Source organism: Excalfactoria chinensis, chromosome 1 (assembly GCF_039878825.1).
Source record: "Excalfactoria chinensis isolate bCotChi1 chromosome 1, bCotChi1.hap2, whole genome shotgun sequence".
Lineage (NCBI taxonomy): Eukaryota > Metazoa > Chordata > Aves > Galliformes > Phasianidae > Excalfactoria > Excalfactoria chinensis.
In genome coordinates this window covers 177,546,837-177,569,854 of record NC_092825.1, presented here as the reverse complement: position 1 = coordinate 177,569,854, position 23,018 = coordinate 177,546,837, and the positions used below count along the sequence as shown (strand labels likewise).

The 23,018-nt window shown below is 37.0% G+C and overlaps 1 protein-coding gene across 31 annotated transcripts in view; it reads left to right on the top strand.

The window, feature by feature from the left end:
- The window catches only part of DLG2 (discs large MAGUK scaffold protein 2), a 981,657-nt gene that overhangs the window by 597,322 nt on the left and 361,317 nt on the right, over nt 1-23,018 (top strand). For all 31 annotated transcript variants that reach the window (XM_072326879.1, XM_072326883.1, XM_072326882.1 and 28 more), the window contains one exon: nt 7,262-7,312. In XM_072326879.1, the coding sequence (XP_072182980.1) occupies nt 7,262-7,312 (51 nt within the window). The remainder of the gene's footprint in view (nt 1-7,261; nt 7,313-23,018) is intronic.

The window sequence follows — 23,018 nt, the reverse complement described above, 5'->3', positions numbered from 1 at the left end:
GCATGAGGGAGCTGTTCTGCTATGCTTTTCATTGTAGAGCACAAAGAGACTGTGGCTTCCTGCCCATACACACATTAGAGAGTATTCCAAGATTTTAGTAGAAACAGTAGTTCTTTCCACAGTTAGAAGATTTCTTGTAAAGCAATTAAAATTCTGTTCTGTGGAATTCATAACTGTTTGTTAATAAATGTGCAGAGGTATTATTTGTGTGTATTTTCCTTATTATATATTGTTATTATTAGTTCAAAATTACCTTGTCAAGTCTGCACCCTCCTGCAGGTGTAATTACATTCACAGATGAATAAATGTAAGATCAGTCACACTGGTACAAGCCAATGACACCAGTGGGATTGCACCAGTTACTGAGAGTATAGTAAAGCCTTCTGTACTTATTCCAGAGTTAATGAACAAGGAGAAAATGATCCAAGAGAATTCATTGATTGTGGTATGCTCAGAGGCAATGAGAGACTACAGGGAAGGGAGTATTAACCCTTAAAGGGGCTTAAAAGTAAGTAAAGATGTTGAGAGACTGTTTTAGGCACAACGGTCTGAATCAGAGTAAGCAATCAATTAATAAAGTGCAGGAGATTAGGTGATGCTGATTAGATGTTGTTTATACATGTATTTATTCAGAAAATGGGTGTGGCTGTATATACATATAATGTATTTCAGCATATGGTTGTCATACAAAACTCCATGGAAATCAAATGAAACAAATGGTTTCCATCTATCTCTTGCCTAGAATTTTTCCAGTTAGTACATCTTTGATAGCATTCTAAAACCAAGTAAACATTTTATCTTAAGTGTTTAAATGAATCAAATATCTCACAGTTTATGTATTAATTTTTGCCTTTTATTCACTTCAATCATAGTTACCAACAGTTTAAATAAAATTATGCAAATTACAGTACTGAACATTACGAAAATAACCTTGCATGTTACAAGCTACAAGTACTTCACAGTCTTATTTGATGAAATAATATCTGTCAAGCAACAGCAATTTTCCATTTTTATGTATCTTGCACATGGAATAAAATGTTGTACAAGAAAATCACTTCCAGAAATGTATGTACTGTTCAGTCAGTTGAAAAGTTTGATGGATTTTCCTCTAAAACTGAGAAGGACTAGACATATAGGATCGTGACAGACTGAGAGTTTATGATTAGTCAGATGTTAGGGTGTCAGAAGCACAGAAGAAAATGAAAAGAAAGCAGACTGACTGCAAACTTCTAAAGCTGTATAGGAAATGACCTAAGCTGCGCAAGAAAGTTTCTTTTTGTTTGTTTTTTTTTTTCAAGATACAAATTCTCAATGTCTGAAATAGCTCTATATAATCAGTTAAGCAAACACAGGTTCCTCAAGTGGCAAGTCCATGAGAATAAGAAAGTAAATAAAATCACTCTCTGTCAAGTCCTCTCCCACCAAAAAACAAACAAACAAAAAAAACACCTTTGAGCAAGGTGTAAGTAGATCATAACTGTGCTGGCGTTGACTAGAAGCTGTATTTTTCTTCTTGGAGTTCTGCTCCAACAGTGGTATCTTCCCTAAAAGATGAACAACGAGTGATGACCAAGTGCTCTGTAGACACACCTACAAACCTGTGGAAGAATCCACGTATTAGTTGCACTTATATTATATGACTTCCTGACAAAGTATAAAGTTGTTACAAAACCATGAAGTCTTTCATTCATGATTCTTCATGCTAGAACAGTTGTGTGATGATAAAGAAGTTTTATGTTACATTAGATTTCTGTTCAACAAGCTTAACATTGCTCTATTTCCTGGAAGAAATAAGGCAGAAAAGAAGGAAGTGGGATTGTTATGGACTGTGATTAATAATAGATGTAAGCTATCTTTTATAAAAAGCACATAAAATGCATTCACTCAGATAAATGAAAATGACATTAAAAGAATTCTGGCAGCCTCTTTAGGAAAGATCAAAAAGATAAAATAATCATATTTGAAATCAGGGAACAGAGGATACTCTTTCCAGTATGCTTATATGAAGTGAGAAAGGAAACTGAACGCACTTGGAAAACAATATCAAAAGGACAGCAGGTTTCTTGAGAACAGTGAGGGAGTTTTGTCAACTACTGAAGAAAATAACTTACATCTGGAGATGACCAAGAGTGAAGAAAGATTACTCTTTCATCTTGCTGATATAAAAGAAATAATGCAGGGCTGTTAAAATCTTGTACTTATTAAAATACCAAAATGGCCTTGGTATTTCCTAAATGTAAAACATACTAGCTTAATTATAACACATAGTGGAAACTGTTAAAGAATACATATCCTAGAATACTTGTAGATCAGATACTGACAATGTGCGTTCTATGGAGGGTTGGCCAATCAGGCAACTAATGAAACTGTTCAAGCAGAAGAATCAAAATTACATGGTGAGTGAAAATCTGCAGCACAGTAGTTATCTTCCTATGAATATGATAATAAAAGTGGAAGTAGCAGTCTTTTTTCTTGAAGACAGCTGGAAAACAATGTCCAGTGAAATATAATTAAAATGGGTTTTGTTTGTAACAGGAGTCTACAGATATTGTAATTTTTATTCAATGCAATTTTTTCTTGAAAAGATCTGGCTTATGTAATGAATGACTTTTGCCAGGATAGTGCAGTGATGACCGTCAAACCCCTCACCAGAACTCCATACTAACTCAGTGCATGGGATGACAGTGTCACTGAAATGCAGGAATAAAACTCATCAACCTAATGACAGGTTAGAAAGCCAACATTTCTTGGGCCCCTCACTACAAGAAGGACATTGAGGCCCTGGAATGTGTCCAGAGAACGGCAACAAAACTGGTGAAGGGTCTGGATCACAAGTCTTATGAGGAGCAAATGAGGGAGCTGGGATTGCTTAGTCTAGAGAAGAGGAGGCTCAGGGGAGACCTCATTGCACTCTACAACTTCCTGAAGGGAGGTTATGATGAGGAAAGGCTTGGCCTCTTCTGCCAGGCAAGAAGGTCTGAGGAAATGGTCGCAAGCTGTACAAGAGGAGGTTTAGACTAGACATAAGGAAAATCTTTTTCTCTCAGAGGGTGATCAGGCACTGCAATAGCTGCCCAGGGATGTGGTGGAGTCGCTGTCCCTGGCAGTGTTCAAGAGGTGTCTGGATGAGGAGCTACAAGATCTGGTTTAGTGGCTTGTGGTAGGTATGGTAATAGGAAGACAGTTGGACTAGATGATCTTGTAGGTCCTTTCCAACCTTGTGATTCTATGATTCTATAGTTACTACACATTACATCTCTTTCTTAAATAAATGTTCTTATCAAAAGCTGTGAAGAATCCTCAAATGTAACAGATGCAGCTGTAAATGTAAAGCAACAGTTGCCTTGCTTTAACAAGCAGTTATTTTGAACATTGGAATTAACTGAGTATTGATAACTTGTTCTAAAGGGGTTGAAAACTCACTCTAGATCCTGAACATATTTAATGTCAGGAGGCTGATAGTTCTCTCATCATAAGCATGTGTTGGTGATGCTGTTACTGAAAAATAGGACATCAAAGTCCCTCAAAAGTTACCTGAAGTTTCCATTTATGTTGTCTATTTTGTCTGGGCTAGCAGCATCTTTTGCATGTTTCTGCATGATATATTTTGACTCCAGACTCTGTGCCTTTCAGAAGGAGTGTGATTGGTTGCATCCTCCCATGCATTCAACTTGTGCTCTCCTTATCCATTTCTGCCAGTCCTCTGAGACATGCTGTTGCCCTCCTTTGTGCATCTTACTGTCACAGGTGCTGTTGAGCACTGATTTTCCATAAGAGAGAACTCCAGCTTCTGAAATCAGAGAGGGAAATCAAGAGGGAAGTCAGGTTCCAAGATGACATCCTAACTTTTTAGTCCTAACCTGTATATATGCTCCCAATTACACATGCAGATAAATCCCCAACAGTAACTGGAAAATCTCCTAAACAAGACTTCAGGCCTTTCACTGATGTAATAATTGTAAAAGAAATATTGTATCCATTATGTAGAACTTTTTATCAGTCTAGAGTTAGGAGAATTTCAAAGAAAATTTATGTAAAGCATGTGCTCACCAAACTTCATGCTTCAGTTTAATACTCAGTACTCAGTGAAAGGAAACTTCAGGGTCACAGTTCAAATAACCTATCTAAGATGTCTAATGTAGGATGAAATGACTTAAGAGCTAGAAGTTTCTGAATCACAGAATCACAGGAACAATTTCTGTTCCTCTCCAATGAGTATAAAGAGAGACAGATGACTACTTCATATTTCAGCATTATAGATAGCAAAATTTAGTCAAGATTAAGGATATCTATTGTTAAACTTGAAGTTCTGAAAGAAGGGGAAATAATAATTTCAAAGCAGCTTGCTAATACTTCTGATTTCTTTGGTTGTGGAGGAAAAGAAGAGATGACCACAAACAATCAGAGAATTGTTAAGGTTAGAAAAGACCTCTATGATCACCTAGTCTAGCTGTCCACCTACCACCAATATTTTGCATTAAATCATGTCCTTAAGAAGCAGCTTGGAATTTTTCATAGGTATCTAAAATCATACAGAATGTAGCAAATTTTGCAGTACATTTTATCTGCAGTCTGATCTAAAATCAGTGATCTGAAAATTACTGTAAGCAGAAAGAATCATAGAATCATCAAGGTTGGGAAAGACCTTCAAGATCATCCAGTCCAACCATCCATCTACCACCAATACTTCCCACCGAACTGTCCCTCAGGACAACATCTAAATGTTTCTTGAACACCTCCAGGAACAGGTTTCCACTAATTGAAAGGAATTGAAGTTGATGGTTTAGGCTGCTTTTTCAGTAGCCTTTTCAGGCCAGAAGCTGTCAAGTTTTAATAGACAAAAAGAGAAGGTCTGCCTGAATGCTGCTAAATAAGAGTTCCAATAAGCCAGTTTCAGCAGTGGAGCCATGAATCTCCTGCTCAACTGTTGGCTTGCTCCTGGGCTATTTGTTTCCAGCAGGCTCCAGACAGAAACAGCCTTAAGCACCGAGACTTGGCTGAAAACTCACTCTAATTTAGCAGTGAGAGTGCAGCCAGAGAGTCTAAATATGAAATAAAATGGTGCTACTAACAAACGGGACTGCGTATATCATCATTTCACCTGCACTGTGTACTAGCAGTATCTTATTTGAATCTTTATGGAATAACTGTGTTTGGTCTTCTGAGCAACCAGCAAGTAAGGACAGTGAACTGCATATAAGCTTAAATAACAAAAGGAATAAGATCAAGATCAGTCTTTTAATTCATGTCATTCCTGCTGCCAGGGAACATGGTAAAAGATCTCTGCTGTGATTCATGGAGGTTTGATCTGAACCTTTTTAGAACTGGGACTTTGGATGATAAAAGGAACTCCTTATATGATCGTAATCAAGATATTGTTTGTGTGCAAATACAAGATGAGTATTCAGCTTGTGTTTTTTCCTTTCATCTTTATATGGAGGTTGCTCGCTTCTCATGTCCTTCTTTTTCCCATTTTGCTGCACTAACGAGTTTTTAATGCAAAGGAAAAGTGATTATAAGCAGTGAAGCAAAGACAGCTTTATAGAACAAGTCTAAGGAATTGAAGACATAGATCAGAGCTATCCACAAGACTAAGATAAAAGAGGAGTTCATGAAAACAGAGACATATATATAGCTTTGATTTCATTATCATTAGACAAGAAAGGACAAAAAAAATTGGGATAGCTGTTCATACCTAGTTAGTTTCCTATACCAATAAAACACTCTATGAAGAAAGCAGTAAATTTATCACATAAATCAGGAAAAATATCCTGTAGGAGAATGTTGGCTTGTCTGTTTTCATGTAGTGTAATGTGATTAGCAGATTGTAATCATTTAAAATTACAAATGTTTTCTATTTTATTCATTTATGCCAAGTTTGTGTTTCATCACTAAGCATGGATTTTTTATTTGGGCCTTTCTCCCTCTGTTTCTTTTTGAACAGTTCTGAGGATTGTATTTCTATTATTGATTCCATAGTTATTAGTTCTTGAATTGCAGATGAATTCAATAGTTTTGCTGACATTTATAGGAAGCTATGTAAATAGTTGTAATATTCACAAGGAAAAAGAAAAAAACTAATTATATTTGAAAAGATATTGACTAGATAAAGAATGATTGTATTTCATATTTTTTGTTGATTGCCTCTAGAAAGTTCATAAATTCATACAAATTATTAGCATTTAGAAACGGGGAAGGGTAATAATATTTTTTGTATGAAAAATAACACAGTTTTTCCTTCAAGGGTCAGTCCTAAAGTTTTGTGAAAACTATATATATAAAGCAGTATGATTAATGGACAGCATCTTGTATTTTTTGACTCATCAGTATTTTCTTGTGAAATCAAAAGATTGCTGATTAGATGTAGTTAACTTTGAAATTCTTTAAGTGTATAAGTCCTTCCAGTTCCATGCAGTCTACTTACAATGTAGCCAACTGTGTAGCTTTCTCAAATTCAGCACTCTGCTCTTTTAAGAGATTAAGAAACCAATGAAAGGCATGTTAAGTGTGTTGCCTAGAGGAACAGAAAAAATCCATGTCAGATGGGAACAAGATTTCAGAGTACTGCTTAGATCAGTGTCATGTCTTCAGCTGATAGATTTCTTGTCCAGCGCAATCCATTTTGGTGCTCTATGTTTTGTAGTTTAATTTATTTTGACACTGAAACGCAGCATAAGAATTGCATTAACATTCTTTGCCTTTTTGCTCTTCAACTGTCTGTTGCAAAGGTCCTCTGTCATGTTCTTGCCCTAGGTTAATATAGTAAACAAGATATGTTTCAGAGTACATATCATTTAGTGATTTTTACATAAGTACTATGAATTTCATCTCTAATTTTTTTATTGAAAAGTAAATTGGAGATCAGAAGGCAATGAATAATTAATCTTTCTTCAGTTTGTGAGGAAAAAAATTAAGAAGTCTTCTGTTTGTTACATCAAACTATTAGCTCAGAAAATATTTAAAGAGTTTCAAAAAGCCCATGAATATGCTGCATCAGCTATCACTCATATTATGTCAGTGCCTTTGTTATCCATTATCACAGTTCTTCACATAGTTACTTGTACTGTTTTCTAGACTGTAGGCTTGATTGCATTGCCATTCAAAGCAGAGCGGAGCCAAAAAGGATATGATTTAGATACATTAACCTCTGTGTTGAAAAGTGTGCTTCAGTATACTGATTATACTGGAATATCTGTACAATATCCATTCCAAATTAAGTTCCTTGTGTATTTAAGCAATTTTCTGATTTTATTTTCTTTAGGTCAACGGAACAGAAATTGAATATGAATTTGAAGAAATTACATTGGAAAGGGTAAGCGTAACTTATTCTTCTCTTACAAGAAAAAGTAATTATAATAAAATAACAGTTGTTAATGAAATGAAAAGTGTTTAAGAATACAATCATTTACATTTTGAATAAAGATGTTCAAGCGTAAAGTACGAAAATGTGGTTGATACAATAGGATAAGCTTGTCATGTTTTTAAGATATTTCAGGTGTAGCTACTTGCAGAGCAGAATCCAGAATGCTTTTCTGGATTCTCAGTTAGGTTTTAGACCACTGAGAAGAGTCTATGTGGTATGAAAACTCCCTTTTATTTTCTGTCCTGGAATTGTAGAAGCCTCTCTCTTTTAACCTGACAGATTTCCTTTCATGCTAATAGAAGACATGAAGGCTTACTTTCTAAGATAAAAATTGCAGAAGTGTTTTTAAAGTTCCAAAAGCTATAGCCTATCTCTACATGTAAGGAATATCTTTATGCAAGTCTGAAATGTGTGAAGTATAAACAGAGCTTGCACCAAAGGCTTTGTTCATAGTGTTGTTTAAATGTAGCACAAAATAAATACATATAAAGGTTGTACTGCATCATGTCTTCCTAGATTTGGTGTTTTTTCCTTGTCTTTTGCTTACATGACTGTTTTCTTTACACTGTAAACTTTCTTTGCGACAAAACCAGGACTAGATGAGCAGCATATTGTGTGAGCAAGAAAGTCTAAGCTTTGTCATGTGTCATGATACTTAAAAGGATTGCAAATGAATGCAAAATTGTCATTGGTGAATGTCTTCAGTATTCTACCAACATGCTGGTAATAGGAAGATTTATAATCTTGAAGTAAGCACAGTTAGGATTCCTTCTGTGTAACATGTTTGATTGCAAGGTCAGATTTATCAAGATGTGACTGTTGCCATATGAGCAAATGCCTGTAAGGTAGCAAACTACCATTAAATTAGATGCTTGGATTATGCAATTCATTGCACTTTTTCTGCATGTTATATTTTTAATTGTCCAAGATAATGAATTTCATAACCATTCAGCTTATAAGGATTCAAGATTATACTCTCATTGATTTGCTCACTCAGGCAAATTACAAAAGAGCAATATATCTCTTTACTACAGCCATTCTCATAACAGATAACGTTTAAGGTTACGGGCACTTTTTATCTACTGTCTCTTAAGTTATTCATGCATCACTAGTTATTCATTGGGCTAGAGTTTCCAAAGGTCACTGAGCAGAACACATGCCTTCTGGGTGAAATTTTGAAAACCGCTTTATTTTTAATATATATGTTAGTTATCACTATACATGATGCAAAACCAATGTGATTTGCCTTTGCTATACCTTTCTTATGCAGGTAATTTGTTATTCATTGTATGATCTCATATAATATCAGTTAAAAATAGAAGAAAATAGAAAGCAAAACTGCAGATTTTAATGGAGGACACTTCAGTTGTTTTATGGAAGCAGCTGAATCTGTGGCTTCTGATTATTACTGCTTGAAATGTTCTGTCACATGTATCAGTGTTTTGTCTTAAAGGCAGGGTACTGTGTCTGCTGCTTTTTGTATGAGACATGAAACACAAGTGATTGCCTCTAAGTAGCTGTCATTTATGTTAGATGAACAGCACTTTCAGAAGAAAGACATTCTCCATGTTGATTACCCATTTTCTCCCAGAAAACTTCTTTTAGAAATTAGATGGAAAATCATCTCTCTGTATTTAATAGCAATGCTGCAAAATGTATTAAAGTTGCTGCTGCTGAGAAATAAAAAATGTAGTTTGTCTATATCAAAAAGTTAGTAATAAAATTTCCACTTTAGTCCAGTTTTCTGAGTTAAAGAACTCTGCATCCCAAAAATCATAATACATTTCACTTTTGTCCACATTTTGAAATAATCAACATAATTGAAAGGATTTTACAATGTAAAAGATATGATTTATGGTGTGTTGTGACTTTTGTAAGGCAGGGTGGTAAGGGACGGTGTCTCCCAGTGAACATATGCTTGGTGAGGACACCAGTGACTTAACTGTAGGAAGACATTTTCATCCACATACCACAGGATCTGTGGGATGTCTTCCTGGAGCGAGTTAGTGGCTTAGATATGATTCTCACTCCAGGATCAATGGGTGGCTCCATCTCTTGGGGTAACATAGAAAATTGCACTCATGTTGGCAGAATGCGTCCCACGTGGAGCTGGAGAGGACCAGAGGGGTCTGAGAAATACTCAGAGAAAACGTTGCTTAGGGGAAAGGGAGAAAGTCAGTGCAACATCATCAAGCTGCCTGAGACCCTGCTGGGTTACCAAGGAATTACTTCATGAAAGCAATGGGTCTTTGTAGAAAGGTTATTTTGTTTTTGCTCTCTTTGATATCACATTGTTAGTTGTTTCTACTTAAAATGTTGTGTTCTAATTTATAGTTTAACAAGACTTGGGGTTTTGAGCTTAAAAGACTTTATTGAGAGCTCACAAAGGGGATGAATCTGGAGCAGATCCAACCCAGAGCTGTGGTCAGTGGTGTCCCAGAATTTACAGAAGTTGCAACTGTACCTTGGCCAGCCCATCACTGATGTGCTTTTATCCTTTTACTCTTCTTCCACTGTACCAACCACTCATCAGGTATTGTCTCTGATCCCTGAACCCATGAGGATCATTTTTAAATATGAGTTCATTTAGAGCTCTCATATTAGTCTACTTAGGTAAAACAAATACGCAGTTAGAAGAATTCTAACAAGTTTTCTTTAAGAAAAAAAAAAAAAAAAAAAAAAAAAAAAAAAGAAAGATGATTTTATTCCTTCAATTACTTCAGCGAATGTGTGAGTTTATCTGTCAACTTGTGGATGTAAAATACAGATCCAGGTTTAGACAAAAACTTGGTAGTTTGTAATGGGTTACAATGCCCAAGTGCACACTTAGAAAATATACCTTGCAATAAGACATTACTTTACTCTATATTGAATATTAAAGACACTGTAAAAAGGAAAATCTACAAAAAATGACTTGCATTCATGTGTTAATGTTAGTTTTCTGTATTTTAGGGGTTGAAAAATGTATCCAGGTCAATCAAGAGACTGATTTGCACTTGTAAATAAATCAGTGTCAGGGTAAGGGATAACTGAATAGAATCAACGACAAGCCTGCTAACTTCTCTGAGCTAGAGGACAGCTTTAACTGACTGACTCCTGGACAGAGTTCTGTGATTCACGGCACAGGCTGAAAATAGGGTTTTCTTAGAAGTTAATGGAATATCAGCCAATATCAATAGCTCCTCATAGAAGAGCGAAGAAGTGATTCTCCCACGGTATTTAGCAGTGATGTGGCCTCTTTTTGAATACTGTATGCAGTTCTTGGCTCCACAACATAAACACACCCAGTACTTGAAAAGAACCCACTAGGGGGCAACAAAACTGGTAAAAGAACAGGAAGGAGAGAGAGGCTGGGAGAAGAGGTTGAGAACACCTGGTTACTTGTGCTGTCCAGTCTGGAGATGAGGAAGCTAAGAGATCATCTCAGTGCTCCCCATAACTCCCTAAGGAGGGAAAACAGAGGGAGATGCTGGGCTCTGCTCAAATGACAAAGCACAAGGGAATGGCACAGAGTTGTACAAGGTTCAGGTTGGGCATTAGGAAACATTTAGAGTTGTTAGACACTGGAACAGGCTTTCTAGCGAGGTGGATGATGCCCCAAGCTTATCAGCATTCAAGAGGCATTTGGACAATGCCCTTAATAATGCACTTTAACTTTTGGTCAGCCTGGAACAAGTCAGGATTACATATCACTGTAGATTCCTTCCAACTGAACCATTCCATTCCATTCCATTCCATTCCATTCCATTCCATTCCATTCCATTCCATTCCATTCCATTCTGCTCTATTAAAAGTAAGAAAGACAGTTTCTTGTAAATTTCTGTTGGATTCATGTCAAGGTCAATGTCTGAGTTCAGACCTCAGTACTTTTTGCTCATCTATTCTTTACATGCTAAAGGAAAAAGTAGGCATTTATGATTACTAAAGCTATTTTCTCATAATTATTTGATTTTTCAGCATTTATTTTTATTCTCTGTCTACATACGAATGAAAATATATAAGTTGTTGTGGGACAGGCTGTTTTGAAAATTTGTTTCAGACCTAGTTTCTTAATTGATTGGCCCCTTGTTACCCTAACACAAGATTCCTACTGTACTATTAGCTGTGCTGTTTTCATCAGTCATTTCCTTTGTAAAAATGTAGCTGGCAAAGCATAAAGAGGTACCTTTTACTGAATGCTAAAGGGAAGTGAGAACTGGATTATCCTAAATGTTGCAGGGACTTAATTTGACTCAATGTCTTACTTTTATATCTCTTTGTCTTGTTTTGGCTGAGATCACTGCTTATATGTTTATGCTTATATGCTTATACAATCATATGTTATATGATTGTAAGGAAGTACTCAAGAAATGGTCCCTAGAAAAGATATATTTGCAAAGTTTAAAAGCGTATATCGAATAAGCATTCATTTTGAGATCTTAGAGTGCATGAATCAATAGTCGACCCTCAGCAGCCTTGGTGGAATGGAACTTCCAACAGGAGAAAGTCAGTCTTTCAAAATGAGTGTCCCTCGGTGCCCGCAGAGATCTTTGAAAAGAAGTGTTGCTCTCTGAGTCCTTATTTCTGCAGAACTGTAGATGTTTTATTCCCAGTTAAGAGCTTTCTGACTGGGTGCCCTTACTACATTTGTTTTCTTTGCTAACTACTTCCTCTTTCCTTACTTAGAACAAATGTTAGTTATTTTTTGCAGCACTGAGACTAAAATAAATTGTAATTCAAAAGGTTTTTTTTTTTTTTTTTTTTGTTGTTGTTGTTTTCTTATTGTCCAGTTTATATCAGAGTTATAGTGGAGCAGTGATCTAGGAGTATTTAATGCAATCAGATTCTCTCCCAGGAATTTTTGCCATTATGTTCTTCTACAAGAAGAGGAAGCATCTATCTATGAAGCTGTTCCAGCAAACACAGGAAGTTTCTCACTACCTCCCTAAAAGAAAATGTTCTGTAAAATGAAAAACAAAAACAAAAACAAAAAAAAAAAAAATAAATTAAGAAAGATGCTTGAAAATATGTGTTTAGTGCATACACTGTGTGGGAAGTTCTCTCATGTCTTCTAATTCCAGTCACATCTTAGGTCTGAGAAAGAAAAGATTATGAACAGGATGCCTGTAGAGGAGGTGGATCACTGTCCCTGGAGGTATTCAGGAACTGTGTAGATGTGGCACTGAGGGACGTGGTTAGTGGGCATGGTGGTGATGAGCTGACAGTTAGACAAGATGATTGTAGAGGTCTTTTCCAACTTTCTACAGTTCTACAGTTATACAATTGATTGTTGTGCCAGTGGCTGTTGTTCACATTCAGTCACCTGTCAGCATTGGAAAGCACAAGCTCCCTGGCAGTAGGATGCAATGGTTTAAGCAAGGTCTGTGTCCTCATTTTGTTTCTTGCACCTTACTAGATTTCATTTGACCTGAGGTTGTACAGGAGCAAGCTGATGAAAGGAGCTAAAGGAACCTGGTGTACAGTCCCACCAAAGTGATACAGAAATACCAGGTCAACTTTTTCCAAGGCAACTGCAGAATTTGGTTGCTTCAGTTCAATGACCTAAATTAAGATTCCTTGGAACAGCCTAATTCTTTTGTAACGTTACTCAGAGTGTGTGACTTTCTGACAGCTCAAAGCAGCCCTAATTTGGCACTTAAAATAAAACTAATCACTGGGAAACTTTGTTCTTTGTTCTTATTCTACCAGGGAGTAATTATGCCAAAACTATTCCTGGATCTATAGCTGTGGATGTCATATGGGGGCCTGAGGCACACGGTGTGCCACTCTGGGGTCTGCATGGGAAAGGAGAAAAGAAGGGACAGAGAAGGCTGTGAATTTTGAGTAGCAGCAATTGCTGCCTGCTGGTGCGATCATTCTGCACAGTTGGTTTCTGGAAGTGGAAAATAAATAATCCCACCTTGTTAGAATTGTAGAATCAAATCCAGAGTTGGAAGGGACCATTAAAGGCCATCTAGTCCAACCCCCTATAATGTACAGGGACACCAACAGGTCCTTCGGTGCTCAGAGTCTCATCCAGTCTGACCCTGATGGGGCACATACCACACCTATAGGTAACCTGTTCCAGTGCCTCACCACTCTTACTTTAAAAAGACTTTTTCCTTATATCCAATCTGATTATTCATTCATTTATTTTGAAACTATTTCCCCATTGTTGTCTTAGTGATGACTACTTGGTAGAGAAGTGAAATGGCAGCCTTTAGTATTATATCCCAGCTGAACAAAATTTGTTTACTGTTACTGCTGTTAACAAATGATTACATTGTTACAGGTTGGGAGTATGGTGAAATGGAATAGGTAAACTATCCCATTTTTTCCAGATATATTGAAAGGGCCAGGAGAAATAACCTATCCTCTTCAGATAGGGATGATCTGAATTAATTCAGATATGCACTGCCAGAAGAATTTGAGTTGTCCAAAGGAAGTTATTGAAGGGAAAAGTAATAAATAAATAAATAAATAAATAAATAAATAATAGAAAGACTTTCCATTCATACTGTAAACAGGGAAGATTTGCCCTATATCTCATCACTTCTACAGCTGTGTAAAGCATGCATGCACCCTCTCTGAGCTACAGAGTGGGAGCACTTCTCATCCCCAATATTCAAAAGAAAAAAAAACTTCTGAGACCTAAAAGGAAAGATGAAGGAGGGGAGAAGGCTGGAAGAGTCTTGGGAAAGTACTGCAACTGCTACAGTTTATGGCGATGCTGTGATTAGGAAAAAAGACTGAAATGATCCAATGCATTTGGCTTCCTTTAGGTGCCAAATAAATTACTTCACATTTTCATCTTTCTTCCCTATAATCCTTCTTTTAAATATGAATGTCTGAAAAATATTGCAAGGATGCAAGCTAGGTTAAATGAGATTAGCATATTCCTTTGGATTTATCACTGCGTTGAAGCACTATGCTATTTAAGTTCCTCTGAGGGCATTATCTCAGTGAAGGATGTTCCCTCCCATGCATGTGTAATAGCTTTATATTTTGGGTGGAAAGAATATGGAGTTTGGCATTACATTTGATGGTTCTTGCTTTCCAAGGAAAAAAAAAAATAAGAATAGAAATAAATAAAATAGAATCGTGTTACTATGAACTAGACTTTCATCTATTTTTTAAGATCTATACATTCACTGGTTTTAGTAATTGGTATAGTGATCTGTGGGGAATTTTTCAGGAGAGAGGCTCACCACGTGGTTCAGTAGGTTTGCAAGTCCAGTTTAAACCTGGGAGGGATATTTATAGTTTGAATTAAGGTTGGAAGGGTTATCAGAGTTTTCCAGCTGTGCAAAATGTTTCAAATTGCTGAATATTTTGTTTTAAAAGCATGTTGTGGTACTTTCGTGTTTTCTGTACTTTATGCTTTGAGCTTAATGCTCAAACAGAAAAATAAAATTGGCGATTGTTTGAAGATTTTTTCTGATGTAATGCATCACTCAACATATTGAGCCTTTTTCTTTCTGGAGGAGCGTAAGAAATTTCACTCCTTGACATATGGAATCATAAGTCAAAAGAACTTTAAACTCCCTCATTGAAAGCTTGTGGGGAATTTGTTCACAGAAAGTGTATCAGTAGAAAGTGTGGATACTAGAGAGCCACTAACGCAGTACCAGAAAGTACTGTCAAAAAGAGAGAAGTGTTTAAAAAGCTGTGGAAAACCAAAAAAATGGAGGGTATTGATAATAATGTATATTCCTTATTAAAAAGGAGGAAAAGTTGGAAATGTAAACAGCATTTATTCAGAAGTTCAAAAGCTACCTCTGTGAGATAGGGGAAAAAGAAATTATTTGTGCTATTTCTACTTGAAAGTTATCCCTTTAACTTTATCCAGATCACAGAGATCTTGAGTTATCTATTATGTGAAAAGTGATTTCATGCAAGTCAGAGCTGCCTAGAGGCAGTGGTCTACTGCTGTTTCTGTTAAATTATTATTATGTTGGCATTTTATTTTTGAGGTACTATCACTTGTTATTGCCTTTCTCGCACTTCCTAACTTGCTTGCTTTCACCAGAATGCAGCACATAATCCAGCTGGGTATTTTAAAACATTGTTTATAGCTTTACATGAAATTTCCATTTAATTTCTTGTAGCTCTCAAGGATGTGGTCTTTCAGCTTATTTACTGCATTATCTTTAGCAAATCAAGACCAAGGTTGGCTTTATTTTACTCCTTGGTAGTCTAAGGAGCTCTGTGTTCCAGTCCAAGGTAGAAGGTCACTGTAAGCAGAGCGAAACTCCCTCTGCAGGAGCAGATAGCACAGAGGATCTTTTTTTTTTTTTTTACAGAATTAGTTAAATTTTACAGAGTTAGTCATACAGAATATTGCCAATTCTGAAAGGAATAGTTAAGTGTGCATCAAGGACAGTTAAGTGTGGAGAGGAGCTCTGCAGAGAGGGATCTGGGTGTCCTGGTGGACAACAGGTTGGCCATGATCCAGCAGTGTGCCCTCGTAGACAAAAAGGCCAATGGCATACCGGGGTGCATTAAAAAGAGTGTGGCCAGCAGGTCGAGGGAGGTGATCCTCCCCCTCTACTCTGCCCTGGCAAGGCCTCATCTGGAATACTGTGTCCAGTTCTGGGCTCCCCAGTACAAAAAAGACAGGGATCTCTTGGAAAGAGTCTAGGGGAGGGCCACAAAGATGGTGAAGGGCCTGGAGCATCACCCCTGTGAAGAAAGACTAAGCGAACTGGGTCTATTTAGCCTTGAGAAAAGAAGACTGAGAGGGAACCTGATCCAGGTCTATAAATATCTGAGGTGTGGGGGGCAAAGTGGCAAGGCCAGACTCTTTTCAGCAGTGTGTGCAGACAGGACAAGCAGAAACAGCCAGAAACTGGAGAATAGGAAGTTCCACACAAATGTACGCAAGAACTCCTTTATGGTGAGGGTGACGGAGCACTGGAACAGGCTGCTCAGGGAAGTGGTGGAGTCTCCTTCTCTGGAGATATTCAAGACCTGCCTGGATGCCTACCTGTGCAGCCTGCTGTAGGGAACCTGCTTTGGCAGGGGGGTTGGACTCAATGATCTCTGGAGGTCCCTTCCAACCCCTACAATTCTGTGATTCTATGTGATTAGATAATGCTGGTCTAATGAAACAGGAGAAACAGGGCAACCTTTTTGTTCTGTCAGTCCTAATCTCCTCAGCTGATATGGGAAAGTAGACTTTTCCCTCATGCTTAGCATTGCAGCTTTCAGTAGGCAATAATTTTGTCTAGAAATAATTTTTCAATAATAAATCCCTTATTGGTTTTAGAGTTTAACTGGGATTTGGGGGCATTCTGAGAGCTTGGACAACATCCCAATTTTCAGAAAGTGCAAATGAATTCATTTTTCTTCACTGGCATTAAGATTCTGTTAGCAGAAAACAATCTATATGTGTCACCCAAGAAATCTCAAAGTGTGCTATTCTGTGATACTTCAACATGGAGCTGCGTCAGAGGAGGGGCAGCTGGAGGTGAGGCTCTACCCCAGAGGGTGGTGGGCATGGAAAAGCTTGCCCAGGGCTGTGAGCATAGCCCTGAGCTGCCAAAGTTCAAGAAACATCAAGACAATGCTCTCAAACATGGGGTTTGGGTTTTGGGTGCTCCTTTGTGGAGCCAAGAGTTCACGTCACTGGTTTTTGTGAGTCCTTCCCAGTTCCAGGTATCCTATGATTCTAAATCAGCCAGCCCTAGTTGCTAATGAGCAGAGCTGAAAAAGGGAACTTACTCTATGTACTTTAAAATGAACTGATCAGTTCTGAATAAAAGCCACTGGAACACTGTCCTGAGAGCACGTATACACTAAAAAGGAATGATATGTGTCTGAGACATTGACTGAAAATGTAGGTAGGAATGTTTTTGGAAACAGATTGGGAAAGTATTGCAGGAAGAAATTTGACGAACTGAAGGCCTACTAAACAGTGATTCAACTTGGTTATCACTTACATTTGCAATTGGCATCAGCAAGTAATATGTAGATTTAAAATAACCCGTACATTTAAATAAATGAGAAAAAGGAACTTCAATTTACTGCTAGAAAATGAATCATTCTGGAGATGATAGTAATCAGCTTGCAGCAAAGATGATCATTTTCAAGACAGGACTTTTTAAAAGCCATCCTTGACATGCTGGATTTTTCTCTTTAGAAAAAGAAATGTTTTTTTCATTGCAGAAAATTGCTTTTCATTTTTTTTATTAATTTAGAATCAATTATTGTACATAAATTAGGTCCAGTCAACCTTAAGGAATCACTATTACACTTTGATAGGGCATGGCATTGCAAAGATGGCAAGAAGACAAAGGGAGGATTCATTTGGTTCACCCAGGCTGAATTCCACAACTGGCATTGGTATGCATCGTGCAATAGTAATACCATATCACAATAAAAATCTCTAGTTTCCTGTTTGTGTTCAGCATTCCCATAATTTTCTATTCTTATGCAGTTACGTTTGAAACTGCCAGGAGATCATTTCACTTCACCTTATAACAGTCATTTTGCTCTTTTCTTTAACTCTTGTGTAGAGAAGAAAAGCACTTTGTCATCAAGAGGGTCAGTATTTGGTCTGGTATATTTTTTGCAAAATAATTTTGCAGGTGCAACCCACTCTGTAGCATTAGAAAGCTCTTTAGAAAGGTACATTACAAACATTTCCTCTTAAATTCTGTCCCTATTTAAGTTTGCAACTAAAAGTCAAATGACTAAGGTAACTTCAAGTACGCTAAAGGAGTTAAAAAAAAAGATTGTATGCTGTTCATGCATGTTTTATATTGCAAGATACTGCTTTACCCTAAGAATCTGACCTAGCTGGTGAGTCTCAAGCATGTCTAGAAAGTCACCTTACGCAGCTTAATGTGATAGATGAATTCTGACTGAAATTGATGAATAATTTATTCTTAGAAGTGGATTTTAATTTTGCAGAGTTTAACTGGTTGCACTCAGAGCACAGTTTACACTTCTCACACTTCATCTGCAAAGCAGAAGTGTGGCTCTGTTAGTATATACAGACTGTGAATGTTTAGTTCATAGCTTGTCATTAATGGGAATTAAACTATATGGGGAGGGGGAGGAGGGGAGAGGTGAGGGGGGAAGTGCTAAAATAGAGCTCATTTTTACCAATGGGAAACAATGCTTTAAAACGAAAACATTTTTCTTATCTCTGATAATGAAGATAAGTTCTCAAATGTTTTTATTGCATCTCATGGTGAGGAAGCTAGACACAGAAAAGAAGGCCAGCTTTAAAGCCATCAAGCAAAAAACGTACTAAGATACAGACTAATAACCTATTTACTGAAATATGCTTTGAAGAGTGCACAGTGAGAAGTGCTAGTTACAATGATATTAAGATCTCAGTAGTATTGCAAAAGTTAAGTAGAAGTGGGAAATAAGATTGCAATTTTACACCTTCAAAATGTCACTTGAGTGTTTAGAAATGCTGAAATGTATGCATCTGTATTCAGTGTTCATTTAGAAATGAGAAATGTTAGCTAAGATAGCTTATACAAAATACTGGCAAATGCAGTTCTAAACTAAATTTAAATACTTGACAAATAGATATGTTTATTATATTTCCAAAGCAGAATGCTGCATTGCACAGTGAGGTATTTCTGTGTGTTTTGTTGGTAAACACATTAGAATATAAAAACACTGAACACTGAAAATGTATTTTGATTTTTAAACAGAAATGCCGTATCTGCAGAGATAACATTTTAAGAAACATGCTTGGAGATGTCATATTAAGGTCTCTCTTTTGAAATCTAGAGATCTGTTGTAGTTTAAGCAGCGTGGGGAAGCGCATTTCTGAGAGAAAGTTTAGATATGGCATATGACATTCCTAGGTGTATTTGTTGTAAGGTGGCTGAGAGAGAAATGAGTTGAGACATTAAGGATGTGTGTGCATGCATAGGCCTACAGTGGAAAGGAATTGCAACTGCTTAAAGCTATAAATTCTGAAGTAACAAAAGCCATTAAAAATCAGCATCTTCCCTGATTTTTCACCTCCAGCAATGCCATTACTCATCTGTCCCAGCAGCAGATAAATATCTGTCAAAAAGGGCTGAGGAAAACCACAATCTTCCTGAAACTTCATTGCTAGTTTAAATGGGTGGAAAGAAATCAGATAAATCAAAGTGTAGCGAGGATTTCGAGTCTAATGCAATTCTATACGAATAAAGCTCAAAACTATCTTTAATTATGAGATGGGGCGAGGGCCTTGATTTTTTTTTTTTATCTAGAGGAGCTGGTTGATCAGCATCTGTGTCTGTCATACTGAGTTTTCAGAATGCCTTTGAGCGCTGAGGAAATTTCAGAGAATTGAAAGAGAGCTAATGCTGTGGCAGTCCTTCAAAAGGGCAAATGGGACAGTGTGAGTCATCCTGCTGTCTGTGCAGGTCAGAGAGAAAAGAGTGGCAGGCTGTGTTAGGTGAAACATGAGTGTTCTGAAAAAGGCCAGTTTTAAGGGAGCACAGCCTATGTATGAAATCAAGTGCCTCTGGTTGGATTCATTGCAATGAATCTGCAGAATGTCCTGGGCCTCCTTGGCCTGTCAGAAGTTGAACACAAATTTTCAGTTCAGTGCTGTAGAAGGGACATATAGATTAGATGACAGGGGGACATTTTTCACTGAGGGTGGTGAAGTGCTGGCCAAGGCTGCCCAAAGAAGCTGTGGATGCCCCATCCCTGGAGAAACTCGAGGCCACATTGGATGAGACCCTGGGCATCCTGATCTAGTGTCCAATTTAGAGATTGGCAATCATACCCACAGCAGAGGACTGGAACTAGATGCTCTTTGAGTTTCCTTCCAACCCAAGCCATTCTGTGCCTCTATGATTCTGTGATTCTGTACTTGAGGACTATGGAATAAATTTTGTTATGTGGAGTAGAGCAGAATCTGGAACACAATGTTTAAAATGTTTGGAATATCCTGATCAATTTTATTACTTTAAAAGGATACTGGTATCTGAAAGCCTTGAGGATGATTGAGAGTATGGAAAAGGAGGACTCCTAAATTTATCTTCCTAGTGGGGGCAAGTAAGCTGTGGCTTGCGCGCAAATAAAATGGACTTACATGGAAGATATCTTTTCAGACAGTGTCTTTATCCTACCTGGAAAGAGAGAACAAATGCTGATGTTTCTGTGTTGAATTTAGACAAGTTGACACTGGGCATAAAAATGCTAATATTAATTAGCAATGATGAATGAGAACAACTGGATTAAAGTAAAAGGTTGTCAAATGCCAACCAATATGATAAAGGGCAGAAGTGGACATTTTTGGAAGCATAATAGAGACAGCAGGATCTTGGTGGTAAGGTCACGTTCAACCACATTAGTTTATATATGCAATCCATAGCTGAATATGTGTGTAGTATATTGTGGAGAGATCAGCAAGATAGTCTAAATGCTCAGAAATAACAAAGCATGCTTTAATTGCCAGACTTCTTTTAATTTATGAAATGCAAAAGGCATTAAAGATAAAAAGGCATATGGTTTTGGTTTGATAAACAAGTTCTCTGGAATGTGAGGAGATAGACGTGTTCAGTTTTCATAATAAGGGGGAAAATGCAAGACTCACAATGGCTTTGTCTCCTTTATGGAGTCATTGCATAAAGAAGAGTGACTGTGGTGCTTTTCTCCAGAGATAACTTAAGTAGGTCCTACAGCCTATATTAGGAGCTCGAGGTAAAAGTTCCAGTTGTGTTCTTTCTTTTAGATTAACTTTGAGGCATTGATTACCTACTTGGACATAATTAAAAAGGTGACATTTTTCAAAATTGTATTTGTAAATGAAATATTTTCATCACCTTGTTCTCAGGATAAGGGTACTTCAGGTCACTACATTATAGCAACTGTTGTTAAATGTTATCACTTAAATGTTGATCAGGGTCAGCAAAATTCAATCCCACAAATTCTTCTTGTTTACCAGACAGTAAATCAGTGTCTTCATTGGAAATCAGTCTTCCATAAATGGAGACTGAATTCAATATGGCCAAAGTATTTTTTGAAACCTACAGAATAAGTAGTCTTGAGCTTGTACTTATTTGCTTATAATGCAGTGGAAGAGGAAGGATAAAAAAAAAAAAAAAAAAAAAAAAAAAAAAAAAAAAAAGCTTGATGAGAAAAAAATCAATGTATTTGTGAAACTACATGCTTACTGAAGACAGTTGCCAAGAAAAAATACACACTTCAAATAAACATCATTTTAAAATAAGAATAAATGTTAGACAAAAGCAGCCTACCTGAACTGGAAATAAAAGCAATAACAGCTGTTATGGGACACAAATGTATGCTATGGAAACTGTCGGCTTTTCATTCCTGCTCTATTATTACGCTATGCTTAACAAGCATTTTGCTTGTACTGTAGTTTCTTAGATAAATCTAGTCTCAATACCATGGCTAACTAGGAAATGTGATTTATAGATACAGGACCTCCTTAGGAAAAGTGATTTGTGCAAACCCCTTTTTATGGTTCACTGGAAAACAGAATGTATGTATGAAAAATGCACAAGTCAAAGTGAGTAATGAAGCACAGTGCCGCAACCAAGCTGAATCCTAGAGGCCAACTGCTCTAAAGGGAGCACAAGCACATTAACTATTTCTCAACAGAAACATATGCAACAGTACACTGACAGGATTCTACTACATGCTAAATAGAGTCAATATACTTCAGTGTACCCTGTAGATTCAGTGTTAGCCTGAGGTTCTTTGCAAAGCAATGCATTCAAAGTGTACTACGTCCAAAGAAGCATAAAAATCCCTAGTGGCCAGGTAGGTGTACAATGGAAAAGTTGTGAGAGGCTAATAGAAGCTTGAAGATGGTGGAGCAAAAAACAAAAACAAAACAAACAAACAAACAAAAAAACACATTGGTTGGATTATTTGCAGATGAATTTTAGATTAACATGGGATTTAGGAGAAAGATGTTCTTAAAAAACTGAAAAGACAAATAAATATTAGCAACACGTATTAATATTATTCCTTGTCCTGGGGAGTGGTGATGTGGTTTTGTGATGGTGGTGGTGTTTTTATACTTGCTTTGAGTGTGTTGTTTTATTTTTGTTTGTTTCTTTCCAGCCTCTTTTTGATGTCCTCGATTTCAGAGGCCTTTAAAATATGGTGATAATTGCTTTTTCCCCCTCTTTCCATCAGAAAAACAGCTGCAAACAAACAAATGACCCCCCTCCATGCACACACACCATTTCTTTTTAAAAGTTGCAGTATAGGAATTGGTTATATAAATAATTTTAAGAATACGTAAATAGCAAATTATGTATCCTTGGAAATACCTGGTAAATGATTCTCAGGACTGGTGTGTGTTGTTTTCTCAATTTGGAAAAAAAGAATTCCTGAACATCAGTTTAAGCTGCATTTCCTTGCTTCTAGGTAACTGTCAGAGCCATAAGCAAGTGTTACTTCTTTGAATGCAGCACAGTGGTAAGGGTCATAGTCAGATACAAAGAGTCTGGAAGTTCTGCCTGCGGGGATGATATTTTAGATGGGCAGAGTATTTAACATGTGCCCCAGCAAAGGGGTGTTCTGCCCAGGTTATACAATAGCATGTCCACCTTCTCCACATTCATGAGTAAGGTAGCTGCCACCTTTATTAAAGGTGGAGATTGTGACTCAAATCCATGTAAGTATCTAAATGGCTAAAATAGCCACAAAGATGAAGAGGGACTGTAAGAAA